At 40.8% G+C, this 23,100-nt stretch overlaps 1 protein-coding gene across 4 annotated transcripts in view; it reads right to left on the reverse strand.

Annotated features, from left to right (window-relative positions):
* The window catches only part of Rprd1b (regulation of nuclear pre-mRNA domain containing 1B), a 50,138-nt gene that overhangs the window by 23,165 nt on the left and 3,873 nt on the right, over positions 1-23,100 (reverse strand). For 3 of the 4 annotated variants that reach the window (XM_036184181.1, XM_036184184.1, XM_036184183.1), the window contains exons 2-5: positions 19,263-19,392; positions 10,631-10,764; positions 5,259-5,371; positions 3,419-3,545 (exon numbers count right to left, since the gene is read on the reverse strand). In XM_036184181.1, the coding sequence (XP_036040074.1) occupies positions 3,419-3,545; positions 5,259-5,371; positions 10,631-10,764; positions 19,263-19,392 (504 nt within the window). The remainder of the gene's footprint in view (positions 1-3,418; positions 3,546-5,258; positions 5,372-10,630; positions 10,765-19,262; positions 19,393-23,100) is intronic. The other variant, XM_036184182.1, reaches the window with a different exon arrangement.

Here is a 23,100-nt window from a genome sequence, read left to right on the forward strand (position 1 = left end):
TACCTAGGGCAAAAAATGTCAAGGAAACACTAAATTTTAAGATTTAAGATAAAAAATAATCAATTCTCACCCTCAAGAACTAATATAAGAAAAGCAGATCAGTTACACAAGTAATTGGAACCCAGAAACAGCTTTTTAATCACTCCAGAGTTACACAAAGCCACAATGGCTGGGAATCAGGTCAGTGTCTTGCTCAACCATCATCAATGAAGCTTCCTCCTGCAGAACTAATAGAGAACCACAATTGGACAGTGTACTGAGAGCTTTGGAACACCCAGGCCTAAATGGGATGCCTTTATCAAACCCCTCCTTCCCTTAGGGCTCAGGGAACCCTGAGGTTATAAGAGTCAGTGGTGATGGAGGACACCAAGGAAACAGTGTCTTCCAAACACAACAGGACTGATGCACAAATGAACTCAGAGACTGTGGCAGCATGCACTGGACCTGTACAGGTCCAAGCCAGATGGGGTCCCAGTGCTGAGAGTGGAAGTGGACTGGAGCCCCTATTCCTAACTATCTCCAAGTGTCAAATGCTTGAAAAGGAAAGATTAGTTTTTTCCAATAGAGTCTCACTGGACATACAAACCACATTTAAAGATAGGGCTCATGTCCAGCAGCAGAAGGCCAACACAAGATGAACTCAATGGTTCTTTAGATATTTTGTCCTGTAATGCTTTGTTTGACATATATATATATACATATATACACATGGTTTCTTATTTTCTGTTTTTATATGTTTTGTTTATGTGTGTGTCTGCATATATGTGTGTTTCTTAGGCTTTTCCCCTTTTTAAATTATGATTTATTTGTTCTTTTATTTGCCTGTTCGTTTTCTAAAGAGAAAAAGAAGGTGTGGAGTTGATGGGTGGAGAAATGGGGAGGATCTGAGAAGAGATGAGAGAGAGGAAACTGTGATCAGAATAAATCATAAAAAGTATTTTCAATAAAAGGGGTGGGGGCTACACAAAAACTGCAGTCTAAATGCAGAAGCAGATCTTGCCTGGGGCTGACTGTGGCTGTGCTCTGGCCTGTCCTCCCTATGCCGTGGTGAGCCTCCTGAGGCCAGCCCTCCACTTGGGCTCAGGAATCCTGCATTCCTGGTTGACTCACTCAAACACTCAGTTTCTGGTAATCCCCACGTTCCCCCTATCGCCTCCATTTCTCTCCTTTCTTAAGAACACCACCAGCACAGGAGGGAACCTGTAGCTGTCTCCCTACGAGCTATTACCTCACTTCCCTGCTCCCATTAACAGCAAACTCAAGAGGCCCTTACAGTCCCTGTAGCCCCTCTCCTATGTCAAGAAGTTCACCCCAATCAGCAATCCGCCTTCCAAATTCTCAGTGTACAACCTTCTAATCACTGGTGTGGATTTGTACACTGTGTGAAAATATATTGCTGTGATTGGTGTAATAAAAAGCTGAATAGCCAATAGCTAGGAAGAGGTTAGGCAGGACTTCCAGGGACAGAAAAGACTCTGGGAGAAAGAAGGGTGGAGTCAACAATCAGATTTGGAGGAAGCAGCATTAACAGTATGGAGAGAAGAGGTAACAAGACACACAACAGAACGCAGATTAAAATAAATGGGTTAATTTAAGTTATAAGAGCTAGTGGGACAAGCCTAAGGTAAGGCTGTACTTTCACAATTAATAATAAGTCTCCAGATCATTATTTGTAAGCTGGCAGCCCAAAGCAAAATCTGACTACAAATCACCTAGAAAACATCTGAGCTCCTCCCCTGTGCCTTGGTTTTTAGACAGCAGGGGACAAAAGACAAGAACCATTCTCTGCCTTCAAGTCTGGGCTCTTACAGGAAGGGAAGTCATACACAGTGCTGTATTGGTCATCAGCTGAAGATCAGAACTACAGAGGAGTAGGGCACTGGAAATGAAAGGACCAGCATTTTCAATAAGGGCTCGGGAGAGGATTCATAGAGGTGGTAGGAAAATACAGACAGACCCAAAGGAAGGGAGGCTCAAGGTTCCCATAGCAGAAAGCTTTCCCTAATCACCTCTATCTCCTTCAGTGATTCACTGCCCACCAACTCTGCCTCCTCCTAATTAACATTTTATCCTAGACAGGCTATGGATATGACACCAGGAACATCTGCTATACAGTGAACCTCAAAGATATCTGAATACAATAACTGAAGTAAGTTACTGCCTCAGTAACTGTGACTTCCTTCACACGAACATGGAGAAAGCCAGAGAAGCAGCCAGCTCAAGGGGCCAGAAGGGAAATGACCTGGAGAGAATGGGATGAAAGTATTGGGCTTTTGCAGTGAGAAGACCATTCAATATGCAGCCTAGGTTGGAATCCCCAAATCCACTGCATGTGTGATCTTGGCCAAGATATCTAACTTAGCAACGTCTCAATCCTTTCTTACATATGAGAATACACTTCTTCAAAGACTATCATGAGGCACAGAACATGCTCTTGAAAAAATTTGTTCATACTTTACTCCCTTCTTCAACTGTTAATGCAGAAAGCAAGAACAGTGTCCATTCCTCTGTTTAACCAAGGGTGATTGTGATGAGCTCAACTGCACACCTAGAATTCTTAGCACTGAATCACCTTCAAGCTTGTCAGTGTGCAGTGCAGTAAACAATACACCTGTATACCATACCTTTTTTTTTCCCTCTTAGCAAAGGGTTCATCCCTTCCTGACCTCCAGTGTGCTACACATATACAATTTGCACCATGTTGTCTTATTTAGAGAGTGGCCGACTATGACACCCAGCATTTCTGCTGTAACTATTCAGACCACTACTCATTCTGTTTCAAAGGCTTCATTTGTTGTGGTTTACTTTTATCTATTTATTTAAGATTTTTGTTTGCTTGTTTTTTATTTGTAAATGCTTAAATGTTAAGTGCTTGCCTGCATGCATGTAAGTACATCACCTGTGTGTCTGATGCCCAAAGAGGTCAGAAGACAGTATCAGATGCCCTGGAACTGGAGTTACGGGTGGTTGTGCTACCATGTGGGTGCTGGGAACCACACCCAGACCCTATGAAAGGGCAGTAAGAGCTCTTAACTACTGAGCCATCTCTCCAGCCCCAAGATTTATTTGTATTATTTTTACTTCTATGTATGAGTGCATGTAAGTACGTCATATGTGTATAAGTGTCCACGGAGGCCAAAAGAGTACATCAGATTCCCTGAGTGGGAGTTGAAGGTATTGTTAGCTGCCCAATGTAGGTGTCTGAAATGGAACCCAGGTCCCCTGTAGGAGCAGGAAATACTCTTAATGTGGAGCTACCTGTCCAGCCCCTCCAAGAACTTTCTTGTTCAGCATGCTGAATAGCTTCACATGCCAAGACGGCAAAGCACCCACCATCACACAGAAAGTCTCTGCCTAGGATATAACATGACTACAGATGGCTCCTTCTTCCCTGTCTTTCACCTAACAACCTTCTTACCTGTTATTTTTTCTAGCAGTGACACATCCTGCACTTCTTGGGGCAGGGACGCAATCTTCTGTCGAACAGTAGCATCCCCTGATGCAGCATTTTCCAGATCCTGCAACGCTTTGATTAACTCCTCAGTCTATAAAAGGCAAAGACAAATATAATCCATCCTCAGTCTATAAAAGGCAAAGACAAATATATAATCCATTAAGACATAATGGGGTTAAAGAAAATTAACTAGAGGTAAATTTTATAAAAACAGCCATACTTAGTATTGAAAACAGGTCAAAAGTCACACAAACAACTGTTGTTAGGAGCAGGACTTTGTGGATGGAAATAATATGGATTCTAAAGGACAAAAACTTAATTGTTCTAAGTCTATAACACATAAATAAACCTCTATAGAACTCTATTTTTTTTTTAATTAAAGAGCATATTTTTGGCAACTTAAGAATATGGACTCTAGTTCATGCTGCTTAATTTCAAATGAAGCATTGTTACAGTATGAAACAGTCTATAACATAGAAAAAAGACATAAATACCAGATGTTGAACAGCTGGGTGTTGGCTGATTAAATTTTTTCTAGAGTTTGCTTTACAAAGTAAAGATCATTGCTAATATTAAAATGTCAAATGAATTAACTCATTACGAGTTAAAAACAAGAAAAGCATATTCTGTATCTATTAAAGGGGCTTCACCAAACCCTGAGAAAGCACTGAATGCTGCTAAGTGGCAGAGCACAATGGCCCAAAAATAGCTGGCTGCGGCAATGGTTAGTTCACCCTGGAAGTGGATAACCCAAACTCCTCCCCTTTAAAGGTGTTAGAAGTAAAGATATGGCCTAACATTGCTATTATTTAATCCTGTCTAATCCATCATTTTAACACTACACAACACACACACACACACACTTCCTAGTTACCATGTCCTGACCATGTCCATGTAGAATACAGTGAGGATGACAGGAGACAGTCTCATCCAATGAACAGGACATGGACAGCAAGTATGATGGCATGCACTTGTCATCCCAGCACTGGGGAAACTGAGGCAGAAGTATTGTGGGTTTTTTTGTTTTTGTTTTGTTGTTGTTTTTTTTAATAGTGTCTCATTATATAGCCAGGCTGACCTTAAACCTATGATCCTCCTGCCTCAGACACCCCAGGGCGGTATTACAGGTGTAATGTGCTATAACAGGAAGATATCAAGTTTAAGGCCAGCTGGCATTACATAGTAAGACTCTTATCTCAAAACATTAAAAACAAAACAAAGCAAAAAAAAAGCATGGACTCTGAATTGTGACAGATCTGAATTCAAATTAAGATACTTGGCAAATTACTTAAATGCTATTTAAGTGTGGCTCATTTTCTTTGATGGTAAACAGATGAACCAAACCAAACTTGCTTCAAAGGAGGTTATCTAAAGCAAATACATCCTTAAATGCTAACTCCCTGTTGTAAATCTTATAACAGAGGCTATTGTGCAGTAAATTCACTATTGGCAGTTACAAAACTGTCCTTAGATAGTAGTAAGTTGTTTGCTTAAACAAGAATGCTATTAGCAACAGGCACAGCAAAGTACTTCAGAATATCTTTATCATGCCATATAAATCTTCTTTTAGAATATTTTTCATTTTTAGGAGACAAAACCAAATCCAAATATTTTATAAAACATAAACCCATTGTAAAGTCATGGTGTGAAAGGCAGGGTGAAGTCAGATGTCTGAGAAGCTCTGGGTGGGCTACTGCATCTGCAGCCCTTTGACAAGTCACAATACGAGTAACAAGCGCCACCTCGTGGTCATGATCTTTCAATTAGAGGTCACCTGGAGTCACTTTGTGCTGGGGTCACATACCAAGAGGGGGCCTGCAGAAGGATCTTGGGGAGAGTAACTTCCGGGGTAATCATCATCTTCTTCCTCTTGTATCTGCTGAAAAGTTCGTTTCAGAGACTTCTTCTCTTCTGTTGCTAGGAAAATGTGAAAAATGTGAGCTGCATGTCCTGCCCAAACATCCAGTGTTCTGTACAATGACTAAAGGTAAATTCAAGGGTGGGAGGTGTTCAGTTTCAGAGATGGATTCATGCTAACTTTCTTGCTAGTTATTTTAAATGGTTGTAACTTCTTATGTTATTGAAGAGACAAAAAGTTCCCAGTCTGTCATCTAAGATTGACTCTTTGAATCCAAGAAAATGCTACTGGAAAGCATCTAAAACTGGTATGTCCCAAGCTACCATAGTTAGAACCTTCCTTCCTTCAAAAGAAGTAAACAGTAAAATGGTACAAAGCATGAGGTGATACAATGAAGTAAACCAACATGTATGAGGGGCACAGAGAACACACTGCATATTAAACAGCTTTATTCTTTCCAAGGATCATTTTTGAAAAAAAAATAGGAAGGACAAATTCATCACTAAAACTGTCAAAGATTTCAAGTACAAATACTCTTTTAACTTTTTCTTTAAAACCAGAATAAATCTAATTTTACTGTACAATAAAAAAACAACCATTACTGAGAAACGTGATTGATACTACTGGAAGAAATTACTTAAGTTCTCATCCTAGAATTAACTACTTTTGAGCAAATGGCAAGGTACATTCTTTATTATCTGTCCCCTGTGCTTTTACATGATTATGATATATGTGTTAATTCTAAAATCATTCCTACTGCATCACATCGGGCAACACAAAACAAGCACAAACAACTGGGGGAAACAAGTCTAAATGATAAATCTGTGTAGAAAAGAAATATTGGACACCAAGTATGTGCAGAGCATTGTGATGGTTTCTTTACCTTCATCTTTCCAACAACTCTGACAGAACATTCCATTACAAGCAGAAAAAGACCTAGGGAGGTTAAACAACTCCCTGGCAGAACACCCAAGTCCATACTCTTCCCACTGTATGCAAACAACTAAGCATAAGCACCTTTATCTGTCAAAAAGAGAGTAATGGGCACCCGCCTCAGAACTTGTTACATGTACAGAGTAACTCACAAGGAAGGTATGTACATGTTCACTTGAGTCTCTTCTGGAACCAAGGATGCAGTTTTCGTTTTCTATCTTATACTTGAATTGGCTATGTTAGACAGGAAGGCCAGTCAATGGCATAAACTGTTTTGTTTTTGTTTTTGTTTTCTTATAGTTTTGTTTGTTGGAAGAAAGGGAGAAAATAACCAGCCACAGCAATGACAGAGGCTGTCCCTGTTTCACACAATGTTACTATGGAGAACAGCTCTCACAGTTTAGTGAAATGACACCAGTCCCCAGCAGTACACTTCAGGTCTCACTGCCAGGCGTATCAACTCTAAGTCCTGGGATGAAGTCATTTCTCTAATGGTTCAGCACCCAAATCACAATCAATAGCCAATCATTTCCTTTCTGCAATGTCTGTCAGTGACAGTCACTGTGCATTGGTTCCTCAGCCCACAAGGACGGGAGAGTAGATAATTGTGTCATCCCATTTCTCAGTGATAGATACTGTATCACATTTCATAAAAACAATAAGTAGAGAATAAAAGTGAAAGCACAACAAAGAAGCTGCAACAAAAGCCATGGTGGAACTGAATCTGAATGGTACTAAGAGGAGCTGAGAAGTGAGCGCTTGAGTAAGTGCTCACTGCTACCCTGCAGAGGGGTCTAGAGATGCTGTGAGGCCACCACTGCAGAGGGGAGTCTAGAGATGCTGTGAGGCCACCACTGCAGAGGGGAGTCTAGAGATGTTGTGAGGCCACCACTGCAGAGGGGTCTAGAGATGCTGTGAGGCCACCACTGCAGAGGGGCCTAGTGATGTTGTGAGGCCACCACTGCAGAGGGGCCTAGTGATGCCAAGTTAGCCACAAAAATGAAGAAAGAGGATGATGATGGAAGAAGTAACCCCAAAGAAACACGTCACACTAAAGCAACTTTCAGAGTGTATCTAGTGACAAATGCCTGCAGTCTCAGCCAGACAGAGGCTGAGAGATCGATTCAGAGTTCAAGGCCAGGACTACACAGCAAGACCCTGTCTCAAAATAAAGTAAAAAGGGCAGAGGATGTCAACTCACTGGCAGGACACTTACCCGACACACACGAAGCCCTCTGTCTAATCCCCACCCTTCAAAAAACATTAAAATTAAAAAGGATTTCTCCCCGTTTTAAAATATTGAAGGCAAGACTGTGCAAACCACTTTTGACACATTGGTTACAACGACAGTTACTTTATTTCAATATTTCTACTTTCTGTTTTTCTCTAGCTCTAAGATGGAACTTAGGGTCTTCCCTTGGAGGCAGGCCTTCTGATGTTCAGCTTCCTCCTAGACAATGGTTTACTGAGACAGGATCTCCTTATGTAGCTCAAGCTGGCCTTCAAATCCCATCGCAGCCCAGGCTGGTCTCAAACTAGCAATCTTCCTGCCTCTGTCTCCTGAGTCCTGGGACTGTAGGGATGTGCCACTGTGCCTATCGACAGCAACTGTTAGTTCTACTGTCTTTTTCTTTTCACTATACATTTGTAGTCAGTGTTTTTACTAACCAAAAAAAAAAAAAAAAAAAAAAGGCACAGAATTGTGATTTTCTACATGTATTATTAAAGTATTTTTGCACAGTTTCAATTTACATGATCATTTTATAGTCTTGCCCCTGTAAGATAATCCTTCTGTACACTATGAATATGTATTACTCTCACTGGTTAATATAAAGCTGGTTAGCCCACAGCAAGGCAGGATGAAGCTGGGGGAGATGCCAGCAAGCTGCCCAAGAAGCAAGATGCTAGAGGACACATAAAGCCACGAGTTAAGTGGCAATACATAGATTAATAGAAATGGGTTAACTTAAATGTAAGAGCTAGTTAACAATAAGCCTGAGCTATTGGCCAAGCATTCTGTAATTAATATAAGATTTTATGCATTTATTTGGGACCAGGTGGTCAGGACAGAAAAACTGCTTCCATTTACATCTTGCAAAGCAATGATTGATACACTGTTAAGTGGAAAATCCACATATGAAATACCCAATAGTACTCAATGAACAGTAACTACTTAACGTATGGCATGTGGTATGACCTCCACACACTCAGCCATCACAGCATAAAAGTGTCATGTGAAAGGAGTGGCCACCAGAATAGGAATATAAGATCAAAAGAAAATTTATACCGTGGTGGCACTGAAGAGGTGGCTCAGTAGTTAAGAGCACTGGCTTCTTGCAGAAGACCCAAGTTCTGTTCTCTTTACCCACATGGCAGCTCACAGCTGTAACTCCAGTTCATATATACATAGTTAAAAATTCAATAAATAAAAATAAACAAATAAAAACCTTTTTTAAAAAGTTCCAAAAGAAATCTTTTATTGTAAAGGCAAACTCTGTAAGTTGCCTGAAGATATTCATAAATCACTACTGAAATATGAACAAACTCTTCGGATCTGGAAACGAGCCTCTGGGGAGGTCAAGAGTGTTTGAAAGGACGGTAGTAAATGACTTTGACCACCCAGGTCCCGGGAACACAAGAGTGAGCTGCCATGACCAACACAGCCAGGGGACCTACTGAGTGTCTGTCTTTAAAGGATGAAGGAGGGGGCTGCAAAGATGGCTCAGAGGGTAAGAGCACTGGTTGCTTTTCCAAAGGTTCCAAGTTCAATTCCCAGCAACCACATGGTGGCTCACTACCATCTGTCATGAGATCTGGTGCCCTCTTCTGGCCTGCAGGGATGCATGCAGGCAGAACATTGTATACATAATAAACAAACAAACAAACAAACAAACAAACAAATAAATCTTTTTTAAAAAAAAAAAAAAAAAGGATAAAGGAGAAGAACCTTTAGACAATGAACCAGCACATGTCACTGCTAGCCTGTTTAAAAAAAAAAAAGCCACACCTCAAAGGAGCCATTCCCAACATTGCCACATCTGTGACTACTCCCTGTGGTGTATAATTGTTTCTCACTCCTCTGTGCTCCTTTCCAAAGTACCTAGCACAGCCCAACACGTGTGTGCAGCCATGCCTGAATGGCCATTCCAACATCGGCTTCAAGCTTCCTTTAAGGCAAGAGCTCTCCTGCTTGTTGTCCCAGGCACTATCTACCGAACGAACTGTAAGGCAGGGGGGATAGGGAAAAAAAAACGCTGGATATTTTCCCCAAACTACATTAGAGTGAAACTTCCCAAAGGCACAATGCTGTCACTACTGGAACCCAAGGCAGCAAACACCTTGCTTTTCAGAAGCATTTTTTTAACAGTTCTAAGTAAATCAACAATGGTCCAAAGCCTGAAAGCACTTTCTTAGAAAGCCTCTTTCAGTTTACTGTAAGTACATGCCATTTGCAGAGCTGTGTGCACAGCACCAGAGAACAAGGAGGGGATGGCTACACAGCCCACAGCAAGGAAGCCATGAGAGCCAGGGTAGCATTCCTGAAGAATGCACTGTCACAAGGGGAAGGGGTGGAAAGACATGTTGTAAAGTGCAGCAGTACAGAGAAAAGGGCACTCAGAAACTCAGCCTGCCCAAAGAACCAGGAGCACCGTGAGGGCATGGAAGAAGAATCTGTAAGTGGATTAGTCCACATTAGAAAGCCTCCTCAGTGTGGTGAGTACTTGGACTTGACTCTCAGCAGTAAGCATAAATGGAGTCAGATCGGAGTGACTCCTACTTAGGAGATTGTCATGCCAACTAGAAGTAACCTACAACTAACCAAAGACTGAAAACACCAACATCTGAATTTATTCTTTAGAGAAACAAATAACATAAACTCTTAAAAACCTTAAAATTCACATACATATTTCCCAAGGATACCCTGGGCTCAGTAAAGATCAAGATCAACATAGACAATAAACTGGCAATCATAAAAGTATACAAAACCAGATTTATTATCAATAAAGAGAAGTTCTAAAAGGGCAAGGAACTTATATGAGGCCCTGCTATGCACAATGTCAGAGCCAGGACGAGGTATTCCTTAGTCAGCCACAATTCTAAAGAAGTGGTTGTTCTTTGTGTGTGAGGACAGTTCCTGAAGGAGCAAGGCAGGCCAGAAGAGCACACAGGAGTGAGGAGTGAGAGCATGGCAGCAGGACACAGGGCCAGGCCTGCCCACTGCCAACAATGCATGAATTCTCACCATCGCTCAGGATCATCTTGCTCTGAAGAGTCAGAAAGCGGCTGGTGGATCCCAGCAGCCACAGCAGCCCCCACTGCAGCTTTTCATGTGGGGTTGGGAATAGCAAAGACCAAGAGCTGTAAACATGTGGTGATGTTTCTACCTTTGGGGGGAGGGCTCTTGGAGTCCTCCATAGACAGCTTCAGCTGCTGTATGAACTCGCCGCCATACACACTTCGTTCTTGCCAGATGTTCAGCAATCTTTCTAAAGGTTTTTTACAGCCTTCATCTGCCTCTCTGCCCAGAAAAGATGAAAAGATATATATATAAGCTTAAGTTTTTGTTTTTAATTAGGACAGATCTACTTAAAAAAAAAAAATCAACAACGGCCAAAATGATTTACATACTTAAAACAAGAATGTGGTACATCCTGTGCTACTTGGACTCCCAAATCTTGACAGAAACTGTATTCCTGCCATGGTGATTAGGGAAGAGGCATCCCATAACCCAAGGAATCTTTTTTCCCTTAGACAGGTAGAGAGAATAGGGAAAAGCCTATTTGACTGGTTTAACAGACAGAAAATAAAACTGACCATATCAATTGTGACAACTTGCCTTTTCAGAAAACATCAATTCAAATTAAATCCTAGACACAGACTGGAAATTAAAATTAGCCAAACTTTTAAGATTTTAAAAGCACAAATGTTTAAATTTACATTAACATAGCAACATCTCTACACACATACACATATGTGCTAAAAGTATCTCAACCTTAACTACTTCATGACTTTAACACTGGGCTGAGCCTGAGTTCCGTGTTCACACTCATATATCTAGTGGATAATCTTGGAACACACTGGAAATAATGTAGTCCTTCTTAATTTACATCTGAAAGAAAAAGTTAATTTTTTTCTGGTATGTTGACACAGCGTTAACCTCTTACCTACTCAACATCTGAGATGGCAGCAGACAAGCAGGAGACCTCCTGAAAAGACCCAGACCCTGCCTGCCCCCTGGGCTCCTGTGCACTCTGTTCAGTGAGAATGCATAAAAGCCAACATCTTAACACTGAGCACCATAAGAAGGGTCACTCTATGGCTCACAAGATGGCTCAGCAAGTAAGTATGCTTGCCTAAAAGCCTGACAGCCTGATTTCCATACCCAGGACCACATACTAAAAGAAGAGAAACAATTCAGGCAAGTTTTCCTGTCTCTCATGAGTGTGTCATGCCTCTCTCCAAATTAATTAGTTAATTAAAATGTAACTGTTAAAAAGGGGAGACCTTGAGTTGGAGATGTAGCTCAGCTGACATGCTTGTCCAGCCCTGGGTTCAATCCCCAACACTGCAAAAGCTGAGCCTGGTTGGCCATTTCTGTGATCCCAGCACTGGGGGAGCGGAAGGCAAGAGGATCAGAAGTTCAAGGTCATACATCCATCCTCAACTACACAGTGAGTTTGAGGTCAGAGTTGCATATATGAAACTATGCCAAAATGGGGAAGGGAAAAGACTTCCACATCTCAGGGGCAAAGTCAAGTGTCTTCACTAAGTACTTCAAGAATACCAAACTCAACTAGATGGGAACTCCACCCACCCTCAGCACTGACAGCACTTCTGCGATGCTATGCTAATGCTCAGCCTGGTCTGGCTAGATGTCCTACTTATAAATTACAAGTAGCAAGTCAACTAAACTGAGATCAAAGTACTAAGTCAGGAAACATATAAATTAATGAGTTATAATTTTTTTTCAAGTCAGAGGTAAGCACTAGGAAAACAGGGAAATGCTTCTGCTACTTTTTTTTTTTTTCCCCAGAGCTGAGGACCAAACCCAGGGCCTTGCGCTTGCTAGGCAAGCACTCTACCACTGAGCTAAACCCCCAACTCCTCTGCTACTTCTTAAAGAGCTCAACTATAATAAGCAAGCTCTCTGGTGTTTATGCCGAGACACTCTATCTTCAAACTATGTGCAGAAAAGAGTTACTCTCACCCCTTCTTTCTCTGCCAACAACCTGGCCCAGCAGCAGCCATTCTGGCCAACAGGCCTCTCCTATAGCTTCATTACTGCTCTTCCAGCTTCCAGCCTTATCCTCCTCCAGCCTACTCAGGTTTTAATAATGTAATTCTAGCTACTGTGGGAAGGCACTTCTTGTTTCTTTCCACTCTCCTCAGAGCAGACAGAGTACTCACAAAGCCCTCAAGGCTTTTTCAACCTCGCCTACCTACTCTGGTCCTCAGGCCTAGACCCTGCAGTTAGCTCTGCCTGAGGTGGCTCTCAGTCCCACCCTCCTCTTCAGTAGCACTTCCCTAGTCCCCACAGTGACTTACACTTCTTGCCTCACCTTCATTGTGTTCCATATAATTTAGCTAGCTCTCACATGCTGTACAAAATAGTTGTTTACTTGTTCTGTATAAATGCAATTTCTGGACAGAGGGGTTTATGTCCCCCACGCAGCCACCCATCTCCCCTCCCCCTTGGCACAAGGACCATATTGGCTGAATCAGTCTTTTTTAAATTTTTTTGAATTCTATATAAAGCATGTGATTTCCAACTTTTCTGCAAAGTCATTCAAGTCAAAAATTAACTGAACTAACCGGTTTTGAAATAAGTCACTCCAGTGAAACAGAAATCACTTTAGCACCCAGAATCAGATCGAGCTAGAGCAAAAAAGCAGTTTGACAAAAAAGGGGCACTACCTTTGCAAGTTACACAGATTTCTTTCTAACTTGAGAATTCTTGAGGCTGGAAACATAGCTCATTTGGCACTGCTTGCCTATTATGGACAAAGACCTGAGTTCAATCCCAACCCTGTATAAACTGGGCATGGCAATGAGTACCTATAACCCCACAACTCAAGGGGAGAAGGCAGGAGGATCAGTTCAAAGTCATCTCTGGCTACACAAATACTCTGAAGACAGCCTGGGCTACATGAAGACCTGTCTCCAAACAAAACAAATAAATGATGTGTATATGAGAAATAGCTAAGTGAAAAAGTGAAAATATTTTTAAAATATTTGCTACTGAACTATGGAGAAAAAGAAATAATTACTCACACACTGAGTATATATGTTGAATGTTTAATGTACATTTAATTCTAATTATGAATTCAACCTATGCTCACTTTTCTAATACAGATGTCCAAAACTGACCAAGTCACAGTGTGTAACACACACACAGCACTGTTTCTTCCAGTGTCAGTTAGATCCCTAAGCCCTTGCCAACCTACCCTTAGGGACTTTCCTTGTGATTCCATGGTATTTCTTTGAAAATACACACACACACACACACACACACACACATACACACACTTTTCATGTGTGTGCTTGTATTTTATATTTGTTTTTAATTTGTACATCAGTCTTACACATATATAACAAGTATGCGGTAGACCCAGTAGAATCCTTTCTTCTAAGATGTCACCTCATGCAAAGCTCGAACAGAAAATCCCTTCATAACTGTTCAGAAAGAACTGACGGAGCTGGAGAGGTGGGTCAGCAGTTAAGAGCAGTCCCAGCTGCCTCCAGCGTGAGCTCCAGGAATAGTCTATTGCTTCTAGCCTCCATAAGCCCCTGAACTCATGTACACGTGCACTCCCGTAAACACACAAACTAAAAATGAACCTGAAGAAAAAGAATTAAGCACTTGGGAGGCAGAGGCAGGCGGAGTGAGTCCCAGGACAGCCAGGACTATGAAGAAAAACCCTGTCTCAAAACCTGCTAGAGAGAGAGAGAAAGAAAGAGAGAGAGAGAATGAACGAGAATGAGAATTAATATAAATGCTGTGTCCTAGAAAGACCTGCTGTCAACTGCAATACTGAAAACTCTGACTCCGGCCATGAGGATGCTGTGGATAAAGGAGGGCCAGGCAGGTGCTTACATCATCAATGAGTTCACAGCTGACGGGACCATTAGGAGATAAGCTTCAGAGGGGCCCCTCCAATCCTTCCTCCTCTTTCCTAGCCATCATGAGGGCTCCAGCATACACTCCCTGCTGGGATGTTCTGCCTCCCCACATTCCAAAAATGGATGCTGGCAGCAGGAACTGAAACCTCTGGAACCATGAGCCCAGAGGGCTCCTTAATCCCTTATGCTTGTCTCTGGCATTTTTCCACAGTGACAGAGAGCTAAGACAGGAGCACACCTGGGGACTGGGGTTTCAGGGTGATGCTCCACTTCCTAATGATCTTGGTGGTTTGTGTCTCAACTGTGTAAACGACATGGTTCTACACGAATGACGGCTTACTTCCAGGAATAATGGAAGAGGTGCCTTCCAATATCTTAGCTGAGTCTCTTCCCATCAGAATGGATTCCAAACCTGCTGTCACAATTACCCATGCACCTTCCCCCTTTGCTGATCGTCTGAATCACTGGGTATAGTAAATCAGAGCCACGAGCCCCCCTAGGAAGTTACCCACCTGGGAGAAGTACAGAGACGCACAAACAACAAGGAAGTCTCATGTATTTGGCAATGACTACTGATTTATCTCTCAAGAAATTAAGTCTAGGATCAGAAAAGATGGCTCAGTGAGTAAAGGTATGTGCCACCAAGCCTGAGAACTCGAGTTCAATCCCTGGGACTGAGTGGAAGGAGTGAACTGACTTCTGAAAATTGTCTTCTGTCCTCCACATTTGCTATAGCACATGCACAGGCACAGGCGCATACATACACACACAAATGTAATTTAAAAAAATTAAGAAATTGGCGGGGTGGGGGACAACGACTGAAGAAGTAGTTCAGCAGTTAACAGCACTGGCTATTCTTCCAGAGGACCCAGATTTGATTCTCAGCACCCACACGGCAGCTCACAACTGCCTGTAACTCCAATTTCAGAGATCTGATGCCCTGTGTGGTCTGTGTGGGTACTAGGCACACATGTAGCACACAGGCATGCATGCAGACAAAATGCCCATATACATATAAAATAATAAAAAATTTAAAACTCTATGAATTTTAAACTACTTTACCCATGTGTTTATCCATAATTACCCCTTGGAACACCTAACTAGTAATTTCAAACTTAACATGGCCAAAATAAACAAAAATCATTTCCTACATCAAATCTTCTCCTCCAATCTTCAGTAAACAGTACCATCAACCATCCACTTACACCAAACATTTTTCTCTTCCCTCACCACCAGCTCCCACCTAATTCCAACACATTGTGTAAATTTTATAGGAGAGAAGACTCTATCTACAGAATAAGCACTCAATAAATGGAGACAGCCTTCTCATTGCAAATGCCTTAACTGACCTCACCTTAGCCAACACCATAGCAATACCTTCCAAACTCAAGCTTTCTTGCCCTTCATAACCCATTCTCCACACAAGCCTTTCTTTTATACACACACACACACACACACACACACACACACACACACACACACAGTGTGCGTGCATGCATGTGTGAGCAATCTGAGTGCATATGTGTGTTCACATCTGTGTGTATACACATGTAGAGGCTCGAGGTTGACAACTGACAATCGAGGTGCCTCCCTCAATTGTTCCCCACTTTACATAGTGAGACAGGGTCAACTGTACCCAGAGCTTGCCAATTCAGCTAGGCTGGCTTTTAGCCCGACTCATCTATTCAAAACAATACAAGCCTTTAAAAATTTAAAAGAATTTTCTCTACATTGTAATGAGAAGATGTATACATACTGCCTTATCAACATTCGAGAAGCTGAATAAAAATAGATAAATCTCCTAGTATACTGAACTTTTATTTTTTTAGATACAACTTTTGCCTTAAGTGCTTACTCATTATGCTACAAATGGTTAAACTTTTTATGAAATGGCAGCACAATTAACAAATGGATTGACAGGGAAAAAAATCCTAGATATATGCTTAGGTTTCTTTTTCTCTTTAATTTTACCCAAGCTTTAGATATTTTCCCCTTTTTATTTATATATTTTTTGAAATTATAATTACATCTTTTCCCTCCCCTCTCTACAACTCCTCCCAAATACCCACTCCCCCTCTTTCAAATTCACGGCCTCTTTTTAGCTGTTATATACATATGTGTATAAGTACAAGATTTTTTAAAGAAGGGTAATTTACAATGTCTTTGGGAATTATTTCATTCCCTGGCTTACAATCTTGACTGACATCCTATCAGAATAGACTCTCAGGGAATATGTAACTGGCTCCTTGCTACCTCTCTCTCTGATCTCATCTGCGGCTACATCTCACTTTGCTCACCATTTCCACTGGCTTGCATCCTGTTCCTCTTAAGATACCATGATTAGTTCTACTTCGGTTCTCAAATGTCACTTCCTTTCCCACAATGCCTAGAAGAGATCCCACCCTAGAATACTATTCTACTTAACTATGTCCATATCATTTTGAGATGTCCTGTTCACTTCACTGTCCTTGTCTGCCTTCTTCCCTAATACTCCCCAAGCTCTGGATCAGCGTGTGACATATAAAGGACACTCATATATGTTGAATGACAAATGTGTAACTACCTTCAAACTTAAAGAAAACAGGGTACTTGTAACCATACATGTTTATAGTCTGGCTAATTAAACTGCTACTTAAATCAAATCTACCCTATGAACACTGTGCTTTCTCTGAATTCAAAGATTTTTTTGCTTAGGGATAGAAGCATCATAAAAAGGATTGCTAATAAACTTGAGGATTAATGGGTAGCCACTTTTGTTCACCATCTGGCCACAGCAAAAGCACACCATGAGCACATACTAAATTACTTTTAGTTGATAGTGTCCATTAGTATTACAGTAACTATTGTACTTTCTGTTCTAATAATGGGGTAAAGGAGATAGGCCTAGAAACATGGTCCAAAATGGACCATAAACAGACTGGAGTGCAGACAGGAGCTGGGAAAAGTCAGGTAGGATAGACCCAGATGGTTTTCTAGTGCCTCCTGATTCCATTTCTTTGTGACAAGATCTCACTACATAGCCCGAGCTAGCTTCAGAGTGCTGGAATTATAGGAACATGTTGCCATACCTAGCTTCTGTATAGTTTTAGATGTATCCACATACTAGATAAGCCCTCTGAATTTTGGTACCCACCTTTTAGTCCTTTCCTTATTTAAGACAGTAAAAATATGCCAAGTGGTGGTGGTGGTGGTGGTGGTGGTGGTGAGTTCAAGGCCAGCCTGGTCTACAGAGGAGATCCAGGACAGGCACCAAAACATCACAGAGAAACCCTGTCTCAAACAAACAAACAAATAAATAATAAATAATAAATAATAAGGAAGGAAGGAAGGAAGGAAAGAAGAAAGAAAGAAAGAAAGAAAGAAAGAAAGAAAGAAAGAAAGAAAGAAAGAGAGAAAGAAAGAATGAAATATTATCATTTTAAAATAAAAATGTTAGTTTACTACCCCTGTAGGGTAATTTCTTAAACCAGATCTTGTCTCCAATTAGTCACTATTATCCTAATTCAATCAACAAATATTTACTAAATCCCTGCTCAGCACCAGGACAGACCCCAGTGCTGCTAGGTCTTGGAAAGCCCTGTGAAAGGCTATGTAAATGTACCCCTGAACTGGAGGTTGTGTGCTAGGTACTACAAGGTGTGCAGCCTGGGAGCTAGGAAAAGAAACAGTCCTTTTCTACTGGGAGTGTAGTGCATAAAAACGGTTGAGTAAAACGTGGACCAGGTCTCACAGAAATTCTCACTCTACTAGGAGTCACAATAACTAAGAGATAAGAAGTTTTCATGCCTTTTAACTAGGTAAGAAATTGGGGCTCAGAAACTTAACTTACATACCCAAGGCCACTCACATGGTGTCTGAGACAGAGCAGGCTCTAAGGCACCTAACTGAACCTTATTAAAACAAATCCCTGTCTCCAATTCCTGATAGCTGCTCCAGCGGTCAACTGTAAGCCTACCAGCTGTTCGAAGACTCGGTAATTCTCTCAAGTGACTGATACGTTATGCTACTTCCACGCCCACGTTCATCAGAAGCCAGCACCACGGGTAGAAGCAAAAATCCTTTCCAGCTTTAGAAAGCTAGATGTGGTTTTGAAAATTCTGGACTCCTAACTTTACTCCTCTGCACATTTCAAATCCTTCAAGAAATACAGACTTAAATTCACATTTAAGACCTTTGTACTCACTTCTTTTTTGTCTAATCCACTAGTCTTATTCTCACCCTTCTTGGTTTCTTTTTACAAAGGTCTGTAGATATTTTGTGCATCCTTACAAACACAAGTCTACCAAATACACAAAACCCACAATTTTCCTCCTGGGAACCTAACTCATACCCACAACAAGATGTGAAAATGAGCACAAGTGACGTAAAGTTTTAAGCAGTGTGAGCTTCCTCCCCAGCTGCCTGAGTGCTCCACAGTCCAGCACACTCTGCAATTCCAGAAGCAGACTTACTAGAATCGGCTCAAGCATCTCCTCCTCCACACTTATAATGACTAGTTTTGTAGTGACAGTAATGACTATTATTTTTAGCAAACTAGAAATCGAGAAGAAAATAAAGAAGTCTCAGGAGCCAATTTCTGCTATTGAAGAGACATTACTAAAAGGCTCTTTGTCCTAGTACCTCTGGGTTTTGATCATAAACCAATGAAAACATACTCAAGAAAGAAATCCAGGAGGTGAATTCAGGGGAAAAGATGTGTTTCTGGTACCAGAATGAATCTCTTCAGTGTTTCAAAATGTTTATATGTCTGAGATGATAGTTAAAGGCACAGAAAAACATAAAACCATAATTTGCCCTTTGCAACACTCTGTAAAGTACAATGCCAATTTACAAAGGATATCACAAAAACAGAACAAAAAGGTGCAAAATTTAAAAGCCCCCAAGAAGAAAACATACCTGGCAACATGAGAAAAAGCATCCACAAGGACAGATTCAAATTCTCTCGTGAACTCAGGTCCTTTCCTTTTACTGTTTTGGATGACATCATTTGCTAAGTACAGAAAAGTAAGCTTTCTATTTGATTTGGCTGGAAAAAAAGAAAAAGAAAAAAGGACAATTTAACTTATGCCAAAGACATTCTAATTAATGATTGTTAGGATATTCCTAAAGAACATTACAAATGAGAAGATAGTTCAGCAGGGAAGGCACTTGTCACACAAACATGAGGACTGGAATTTGGATCCCAGCACCCAAATAAAATGCCAGGTGGAGGTTGGTTCTCTGGGGCTAGCGGCTAGCTAGGCCAATTGGTGAGCTCTGGGTTTAAGTGAGAGATTCTACCCTACTCTATAAGGTAGATAGTGGTTAAGGAGGACACATCAACCTCTGGGCTACACACACACACACACACACACACACACACACACACACACTTGCATACACAAAAACCACTAAGGTGAGTTCTACCTTTCAGAGTCAGGTAAGTGTCTGGATAAAACAATAGGGTAAAAACCCTTGAGGTCTCTAACATGCACATCTGGGAATACAATTTTAGGAGAAGAATGAAAAACATTAGCTTTATTTTTGTATTACTTTAACCAGGGCAATTAATTGGCAGCAAAAATGAAGATAATTCAAGGAAAATTCTTAAAGATAAGCTGTCAATCTTAATGTTAAGCCAAGGTGTTCATTCACTGTACTATGAGGATGTCTACTTCGAATACAATCTTCATTACCAAATGTTCTAGAATGAAACACTGAGTTAGGATTCAATTTTGAAAGATAATCTTGTAATTGATGCTTTCAACTGAGAATCTTTCTTTGAGATGCCAATAACCATAGTCAGCCAATGACAGTGACTCTACAGTCCAGAAGATTCTCTAGATACAACAATGAACGTTTATCTCAAAGACAAACATGCAGAAATACTGTATTATTGTTGAAAATTTACACACATCTCAAATCTGAATATGCAAAATTATGGCTCCCACAAAAACCATAATTCTTCTCTGTTACACATACAAAATATACTATTTTCTATTACTCTATATGGAATCATATATTAAACCATAAAAGCTTCATGCAATACACCTGAGTTACAGCTGCTTGGGGGAACATTACTGAATTTTCTGGCTTCTATGCACATAAGTTCTCACCCCTAAAGTTATATCACTACCATTTTTGGTCCCATTTTTCTTTTAAAAGAAATATGAATATAAGATGTTTCAAAATAGTTTGCTTCAATGCTAAAGAGAAAACTGTAGCAGTATTTATGCCAACTTTTACACAACTGTGTTCCTAGCCATTACTCCAGTGCTCTCAAAGAACATTTCTGAAAAGCACAGCAGGCAGATCTGACATTTCAAAACTCAGCTATAGAATAAGTAAATTAAAAACAGGGTTTTAAAAGCACATTATAGTTGTTTTGATGGGTTTTTTCTTTCTTTTTAAAAAATAATTTATTTATTTTTATTTTATGTGCATTGGTGTTTTGCCTGCATGTATGTCTGTGTGAGGATGCCAGATGCCCTGGACCTGAAGTTACAGACAGTCGTGAGCTGCCATGTGGGTGCTAGGAATTGAACCCGGGTCCTCTCGAAGAGCAGCCAGTGCTCTCAACTGCCCAGCCATCTCTCCAGCCCCTTATTTATTTCCTTAAGACAGGGTCTCAATATGCCTGGCTGCACATTAAAATTTAAACTATATCCTAAAATGCTCACAGAATTAGACAGGAAGATATTGAACTACATTAGCCATCTAGTAATAACTTAATTTAGATATTTAACTGAGGAGACTGTGGGAAACCTACACCTGTCATAATGATTATTCAAAAGCCAACCCAAGACAGGCGTATTGAGTAGTGCATGCCTTTAATCCCAATACTGGGAAAAGAGAGGCAGGAAAATCTTCATGAGTTTGAGGCCAGCCTAGACTACCTAGAGTTAGCAAGTTCCAAGGTAGTCAGAACTACACACTGAGACTATTAAAATAAAGTCAAGATAAAAGTATCCAGAGTTGATGCAGTGTCTCACTGCTGCTACAAAGGTGGGATTCCAGCAAGATTGGAGAGACAGCTCAGCAGTTAAGAACACTCCTGTAGCTGCACACCCTTCTCCAGGGACTAATCCCCATCAGGAAATGTTTTCTTTGCAATAGATGGAGACCATTACAGAAAACCACAACCAATCAAAATGCAGTTGCAGAGCCCAGTCTCATCTAAAACCAAACCAAAACAAAAACAAAAACAACCTGCACCTAAGGCTCAGGGATCAGTACAGGAGGTAGAAAGATATTCCAAGTCAGAGGCTACACCCACAAAGTCGCACCAACATGACTGCCTCAACTTAACTTATGAGCTGAACAAGGACAACTGCAGACATGCTAACATGGACAGGGAAGGACCCTGAGGCCTCAGCCCTACACAGGCAACTACAGGCAACTGAAGAATCCCGAGAGAGGGACAATAGTCTTCCTCAGTGAAGAACATAGCAACTGGTTATCTGATACCAAACAGTCAGCCTGAAACCATACATATGAGTAACATTATACTAACTGAGCAGGTTATATTTAGGAATATATATGTATATACATGTAAGTATGTAACAACAATTAATTAAAAAAAAAAAAAGAGGCTGTGTGAGTGTGGCGGCACACTCCTTTAAACCCAGCACTTGAGAGGCAGAGGCAGGCAGATCTCTGTGAGTTCAAGGCCAGCTTAATCTACAAAGGGAATTCCAGGACAGCCAGAGCTGTTACACAGAGAAACCCTGTCTCAAAAAACAAAACAAAAACAAACAAAAAAAGAGGCTATAAATTTGAGAGAGCAAGGGGGTATACGGGAAGGTTTGGAGGAAGGAAAGGGAAGGGGGAAATGATGTGATTATATTATAACCTCAAAAAAAAAAAAAAAAAAAAAAAAAACCCTAATCTTAAAAATGATGCAATTAGGGGCCGGGGGTTTAGCTCAGTGGTAGAGCGCTTGCGCAAGGCCCTGGGTTTGGACCTCAGCTCCAGGAAAAAAAAAAAAGATGCAATTAAAATGTCACATAAGTTAAACAAAATAAAATCAAGAGTGGAAATAGAAAAGAGGAATATAGCACTCTACTCAAACGTATTAAAGTTCTCAGTTCTGATAAGCATCTAATTCTATAACCCAAAACTCAGTGTATATGCTTTGGTCAATCAAATGAGGGTTAGCACAGCTTTCCTTTTATACCGTTTTAAGAAATAATAACAAACTATTATTTTGATTTAAGGGGGGAAAATCAAGTATGACTTTTGCCTTTGATCACAGCACCTGGGAGACAGAGAAAGACAGATCTGAGTTCCTAGGCAGCCTGGGTTACATAGTAAGACCCTATCTCAAAAAAACAGCAGACTTGCTACTCTTCCAGAGGGCCCAAGTTTGGTTCCCAGAACCCACATGGCAGCTCAAACTGCCTATCTCTACAGTTCTAGGGGATCCAATGCCTTCTTCAGGCCTAAATCACATTGGGCCACCCTAAAAGTACCCTGTGTGTTGCAGCACTGTGACACAGCAAAACACACAGTACACACATCTTCACTACTCCAACTCCTGGTGACAATATGACAAAATGTATCTTCTCACCTCCTACAAAAGCCCATTCCAAACCAGTAGAACTAGTTGCTGAGCAAAGTTTAAAGGAATGGCTAATCAAAACATTTTTGATGTGTAGAGAAAGGCTACAAAGTATTCTAGAAAAAAGGAACTACTTACCTACATTGTGGCCACAATTAAAAAAAAAACAACATAAAAACAATTCATCTGAGCCAG

Source organism: Onychomys torridus, chromosome 4 (genome assembly GCF_903995425.1).
Source record: "Onychomys torridus chromosome 4, mOncTor1.1, whole genome shotgun sequence".
NCBI classification, from domain to species: domain Eukaryota; kingdom Metazoa; phylum Chordata; class Mammalia; order Rodentia; family Cricetidae; genus Onychomys; species Onychomys torridus.